At 39.1% G+C, this 7,350-nt stretch overlaps 1 protein-coding gene across 1 annotated transcript; it reads left to right on the plus strand.

Moving 5' to 3' along the window:
* The first annotated feature begins 6,630 nt into the window (after positions 1-6,630).
* On the plus strand, positions 6,631-6,921 carry LOC134747429 (E3 ubiquitin-protein ligase RNF168-like). The gene has a single exon (XM_063682054.1). The coding sequence runs from the start codon at positions 6,631-6,633 to the stop codon at positions 6,919-6,921; it is 291 nt and encodes a 96-aa protein (XP_063538124.1).
* Positions 6,922-7,350: the final 429 nt, after the last annotated feature.

The raw sequence follows: 7,350 nt of genomic DNA on the forward strand, positions 1-7,350 counted from the left end.
GTCAACGGTCAATGGAGAGAAGTGTCCTTAACATTAAGTTATCAAACAGTTAGAAACACAGAGATTAGAAGAAGAACAAAATTTATAGATGCGGCGATACATATACTGAAACAAAAATACAATTGGGCAGGGCACATAGCGAGGATGAAAAATAACAGATGGACAAAAACAGCAACAAATTGGAATCCAAAGATTGGTAAGAGAAAAAAAGGCAAACCAAAAACAAGATGGGAAAAAGACCTAATAGAAACAATAGGAAAAAACTGGAAAGAAATGGCAACAGACAGACAAAAATGGAAAAAAATGTTGGACAAATACTTAAATATAATAGAAAAAGGCGATTTGGAAGAGGCCTAGGTCAAAAAGACCTTACGAATATGCATATGGAAGAAACATACAATAAATATTAATAATTGTTACATAAAATGTCAACAGTTCGTATAATAAAGCCTTTAATAATAATAATAATTTGATTCTTAAGGCTAAAACGAGGTCTAAAGTGGTACGTAAAAGTTTTTCGACGTCTGCTCAATTGTAGCATGCTCAACAGTTATATTATATATAGGTGCAATGAGAGGACGTAAATTGGACCATAGGCAGTTCCGCTACGTCTTAGCAGAGACCCTAGCTTTGGAAAGATCACACGCACAGCGAATTAGACCCGCTGCTAACTTACACCATGACAGATAAAACGGAGACCATTTTCCTGCTCGTTTGGTAATTGAAGATAATGGACGGAAAACAAACGCTCTAACCGACACATAAGACGAGCGTGTGTCCAATGTAGATCAAATAACAGACGCACTGAAGTTAACATTATTTGCACTACATGCTATGTCTTGCGTAGGCCAGTGCTGGCGTCAATACCACACCCCACCTAATCGGCATTAAATAATAAATTGGCCTGTTTTTTTCATGAACGTTATGATAAGTAAATTGTCTCTATTAAATACATGATAAGTGAAAAACGAAAATAAAACTGATAAAAATAAAATGTTTATTTAATTACGTCAACTTAAATGTAAACCTATCGTCAAAGAAAATTAAACGTTTTTAGGAAAATGCCCTTATATCTGACATATAGGCCTTAAATTATTGTTGTCATAAATTTAAAGAAATAAAAACACCCTGTACATAAAAAAATGTTGGTTTGTGCCGGAACACGGATCCGCGCCGGCACACAGCCATATTGTAATTCCAGCATTTCCAGCAGCCGCGGCATACCAAAGGTTAAAGGATTTTTGATTATAGATGGAATTTTAGGAGCGTCACCTGGTGGCATTAGAGATGACTTTATAGTCGAAATTAAGTGTCCCATTTCTGACAAAACTAAAAAAAACTATATAAAGAATGGGAAAATTGCTAATAAGTTTATGAGCCAAGTGCAAAAGTAAGTGTTTCTTCTGTGTAGCGGACCCAAAATTTGAGAGCAACGGGATAATTGAGACCATTATAGTTAATGGAAAACATCCATAATGCAAAAATAAATTCATGTTCATCCCACGAATAAATTTCTTGACTAGGAAAAAAACCTAAACCACAAGTTTTATAAGTAATAAAATGTATATTATTTATTTTTAAACTAATTTTGAAATTTGTGTCGTCTTCAAGCAAAAGGTACCACTAATAGGCTTACCATAAGGACGCTCTGACAGGTTATACTTATACTAACTAGTTAGTATTGGTTGGTATTGGTTAGTTATTGTTCCATACTTTGAATTTAACTTTGTATACAATGGGTTGGGGACAAAGTAAAGAAGGGGATATGAGTGGCAGTGCAATAACACAAACACAGACGGTAACCAACGAATTCCAATACCAGCTGGGCACCATAAGTTGGGTGTTAGTGGCCATGTCAGTGATGTTTGGCGTAATCCTGTTGTGTTTACTATGGCATCGCTGCAGAAAAACAGCGAGGAACTGGGTGCAGAAACAGTTAGCGGCTACCCCGCAACAGGCAGTACCGGGCGCCGGCTATGCATAGCGTTATTTTTGCATATTATTTGGTGTAGACGTACTAAGTGTTGCTGCAACAGTGTGTTTTACTTATAAGGTTTTAGTTAAGTAAAAAAAAATTGTTTGTTTTCAAGTGTGTGTATTCTCGCCTCATATATTTTTTTGTAAAAAAAGGGGAAGGGGGAATGGTGTAGGCACATGTGGAATGGGTATCTACCTATTCTACCTATCGTACATGTAGCTTAGTATAGCCGCGGCTGCGCCCGCGATAGATTATAAAGTTCAGTTAATAAATCACTCGTAAACAGATCACGCGTCTTTCGCTGTCTCCGGATCTCTTGCAACCTTCGACATATAAATATATATGTACGTACTAAGTTATACAGTACATACAAAGATGCTGGCAAATTTCGTCCTGATGGTAAGCGACAATGTAGTACCTTTTACTTGAAAACGTCACATTTGATCACCTTAATTCAGTAAGGTGCTTTTTCTTGTATAACAAGCCTGAAAATAATCAACAATGAAGGCAAACAAAATGATGGTGTCCTTAGTACTCCGGGCAAGAAGCGACCACATCATGTTACCATATCAAATTTGGATGACTTCTACCCTCAGGCCGTCCGAAATAAAATTCATGAATTTTATGTTGTCATAAAACAAGTTCCTTCCAACTCTTAGGACACTTTTGGTAAATTTAAAAGAAAACATAGGTTTTCATGGCTGTAGGGAAACTCTACGCCAAATCCTGTTAAACAATGGTTTTATAATATTAATAATAATAAGTGTGCAGTTTGACGAAAGATTATACAGAGCACTTTTGCTTTTAGTTGACAAGCCCAAACCAGAGCCAATTTATGAGGCAGAGGAAATTCTCACAGCTCAAGGTCATGAGGTTTTGAGACTCCTGCCTTATCACTGCGATCTGAATCCGATAGAGCTGATTCGGAGTACGTTAAAACTATAAGTGGGTAGTCAAAATATAGGAAAATCACCAACTGAATTGGAGCAACTTATAAAAGAATCCTGTGATAGTATCACTTCAGCTGAATGGAAGAAAATGACCGAACATGTAATTCATGTAGAAAACAACTATAAAGAAAAGAAGATGTTTGCCAAGACGTGACGTCTGTTTGGCTGACGCGTTCGAAATTGCAAACCCTTTTTTGAACCCGTACAGGTCGGTTTTGGTACCTGCGGAGGCTGCGGTTCATACTCACAGTGACATGTGCGAGGTGCTTCTAAAAGTGGACGTTAAGAACGCATTTAATTCCGTGAACAGGGACACCCTACTGAACGAAATAAAAATTCATGTCCCGGAAATCTACAATTTCCCCCTCCAATGCTACCATTCTCCCTCAAAATTAATTCACAAAAACAACGAAATTTTTTCGGCCGTAGGCTGCCAGCAGGGTGATCCTCTTGGGCCAGCAATATTTAGTTTCGCAACTAATGCGATAATGCAAATTATAAATAAAAATCTATCCGTCGATATATCACCTCTGAGCAATAAGTAACTAAAACATACATGGGACAAGTGCAGCTACAAATGCATTTTTGAAATAAAACTAAGGCCCTTTTTTGTTGCTCCATGTGACTTTGAAGAAACCAAAAAAGTCAATATTATAGAGGTAGATTATGACAGGTACATCTTTGTAAAGAATTGATGGACACATGCACCTTGTTTTATTTACAAAAACCCTTGGTTCGCAAAACAAAGATTCAATATTTGCATTTTTTGGCGACTTAAAAGAATACATGCTTCAATCAAAAATAAAACACATAATCAAACGCAAAGCTACAATAAAGGGTAGAATCAAATATGTCATCACGCGTTATTACTGGTAATAACGCGTGATTTTGTCACTTATCAAGACGAGGAAAGTGTTATTATTATTAGTAGCGATGAAGAAATTCATTCGCCCGAAACGGATAAAGATAAAGATGGCCTTGCTAATAAGAAGCGAATATCAGAAAGTGCACCTGATTTAGGTATGTAACAATACGTTCTATTATTTATTCCGTGACAATACTAATAATGTTACTAAAATTATTGAATATTCGTTTTCTAAATACTTATAGTGCGGCAGAGTGCTCGAACAAATTGTCGTAAATGTGGACACGCTGGACAAAAGCACCAATTTTCTTTTAGGCATTTTTAATTATACGTAATCATTAATATCTCGAGTTCTAAATAACGTAGAATCACAAACTTATAGTCTGTTTTTTTATTCCGTAGACTAAAATGAAATTTTATGTGTTGTAAGGTTTTTTACGTCTTATGAATATAAATATAAGACGTAAAAATCTAGCAGCACAAGAAATATCATTTTAGTCTACGGAATAAAAAAACAGACTATAGTGTCTAAATAATAAAAATTAACTATAATTCAAAATAACGGCCTTAAAATTAAATATGGCCGACGGAGGAGTTGGTTCCTATCAAAAACTTAAAGCTATTGGTCCGAGAGCTGGTAGAAATTTGGAGTAGGTAAAGTAAAGCCGGATTTGTTACCTGAAGAATATGAAAGAAGAATAGTGAGTTAATTTTTTTCATGTTACTGACATAAAATGAATCTTAAAAACTAAAAGAAAACGATGCCATTGCCAAGCCATTGGCCAAGCGCCTAATAGACGCAACGGGTGACCGGAAGGCTGGAGTATACCTCGCCCAACGCATCGGCGTTGCCGTTCAGCGCGGCAACGCCGCCAGCCTTCTGGGCACCCTACCGGACGGCACAGACCTGGGGCCAATTTTTTATTCATAGGACTTTTTAGGTAGTTTTAGTTTAACAAGTTTGGGAACAAATCAAATTATTTTATTAAATATTTTAATGTGTTTTTTTTAAGTAGTCACAATACTATATATAAATTCTAAACTGTAATAGATGTCATATATTAAAGAAAAAGTGACGAAGCCCTCCAGTGGTGAAGGCCGGATTCGAACCGGCGTCTTTAGCTATCGCGGCTAACGCCATGAACCCCTAGGCCACCCGCCACGGCGGTGCCCGTCCGAATTTCTCGACTATATGCCATCTTAATAAGACTAGGCACTCACTCGTCACTTTTTCTTTAATATATGACATCTATTACAGTTTAGTTTGTTTAGTTCGTAGTTTAATTTATTTTTGTTAGTTTTAATTTGTTTTTAGGTTTATAGGTTAATTTTAATAATAGTTTATAAGTTTTGTTATTGTTTTTTATATGCCTACTATCCCAAATTCTAATTATAATTTTTATGTCAACCATATAATACGTAATAATTACTAGTAAAGAAAACACTTAAACTTTAAAGCTAAAAAAGTAGCTAAAGCTACTGGTATTGATCATGTAGATGTGTCATTTTTTTATCTTTTATAGAAAACATAGACAAACATTTTCCCGTAGCAGAAGATATTGTCAATATTAAAAATTTTGTTGATGAAGCTAAACGAATTCCTCATCTTACAGAAAATGGCAAGCTTACTTGCAAGTGAAATAAAAGAGATTGCGAAAGTAATTTAATGAATATAACATATGTAACATACAAAAAAAAATTTAATTAATTGAATACGATATAACTATATGAGTTTTAATTTGTTACTTCAGTTTTTGTACATTGATTGGATTTCAGAAACGGACAATGAAGCTAAATTGAAATATTTAAGGAGTGAAATTCCGAACTATGTCGTTCGTCTCTGACAAAAAAAAACTAATATGGAAAAAAGAACTATGTGACACTTCCGGATACTTATGAAATTACTTGCCATTTTTATAATTGATTACTTACCTTCCACCAGGGAAAATTTGAATGGTAAGATTTCACAACCATTCTAAAACCTTTCTAAAAGGTAGATTAGGCACCGCCTGAGACAAAAGGGAGGAAATATACACCTGAATTCGGTCGATCTTTTCTCCCAGTGGGAGTTAACGTTATGAGTCCTAACTTATCCCGAATCTATACACCTAAGCTAGCTAGAAGTCGATATCAGTTTCCGTTTTTTAGAAAATGTGTACTCTATCTCGTGAGGGTTAATAGTTTATTATGTGGCTTACCTATCTATCGAATCATAAACGAATTCGGATAAAACACTGTTATCGTCACAAGTAAATAAATAAAAGCGCGAAGCGCGAAATCGCCGGACCCAGTCACAGTCAGTGAGCGAGAGGTCGAAAGAAAAGTTTACATCATAGATGAGCTATACGCGTGCCCGCGTGCGAAATAGAATTTTAAAAAGAAACGCAATACCAACACTGAAGCTGAGACTCCCAGCAGTCCTCGGAGTATGTGTGAGGATCGCGCCCCCCGCCCCCGCCGGCGCGCGCTGTGGCGTGTGCCTGGAGGAGCCGCCCACGCGAGTGCTGAATGCTGATACCGTGCGGACACGACCTGTGCGACGAGTGCCTCGTCGGCATACGGGCGTCCGAACCGCAGATGCGCGACAGTTGTCCATATTGCAGGACCCATATTGGCAACTGCATTAACATATATTTATAAGGGGCGAAGGGGGTCAGTGACGGTTTAAGCGCCGTCGAGCCGTGGGCTCAGAAGCATATGAGATATGCGTCCCATATTTGGGTCAACCACCGAGCGACGGCAATAGGCTGACCGTCGAGCCGAGGGCTCAAAAGCCTACTTGTATGACGGAGTCTGCACCTAGCACGCGGTCGCAGCCTACGTGAGGATCAACTTGCATGATTCGAGATACAGGAGTTAATAGAAATGGAAATAGAATTTTAAAAAGAAGCGCCATACCAACAGTGAAGCTGAGACTCCTAGCAGTCCTCGGAGGATGTGTGAGGATCGCGCCCCCCGCCCCCGCCGGCGCGCGCTGTGGCGTGTGCCTGGAGGAGCCGCTCACGCGAGTATTGATACCGTGCGGACACGTCCTGTGCGACGAGTGCCTCGTCGGCATACGGGCGTCCGAACCGCAGATGCGCGACAGTTGTCCATATTGCAGGACCCATATTGGCAACTTGCATTAACATATATTTATAAGGGGCGAAGGGGTCAGTGACGGTTTAGCGCCGTCGAGCCGTGGGCTCAGAAGCATATGAGTTCTGCGTCCCATATTTGAGTCAACCACCGAGCGACGACAATAGGCTGACCGTCGAGCCGAGGGCTCAAAAACCTACTTGTATGACGGAGTCTGCACCTAGCACGCGGTCGCAGCCTACGTGAGGATCAATTTGCATGATTCGAGATACAGGAGTTAATAGAAATGGAAATAGAATTTTAAAAAGAAACGCCATACCAACACTGAAGCTGAGACTCCCAGCAGTCCTCGGAGGATGTGTGAGGATCGCGCCCCCCGTCCCCGCCGGCGCGCGCTGTGGCGTGTGCCTGGAGGAGCCGCCCACGCGAGTATTGATACCGTGCGGACACGTCCTGTGCGACGAGTGCCTCGTCGGCAT

Source organism: Cydia strobilella, chromosome 14 (genome assembly GCF_947568885.1).
Source record: "Cydia strobilella chromosome 14, ilCydStro3.1, whole genome shotgun sequence".
NCBI classification, from domain to species: domain Eukaryota; kingdom Metazoa; phylum Arthropoda; class Insecta; order Lepidoptera; family Tortricidae; genus Cydia; species Cydia strobilella.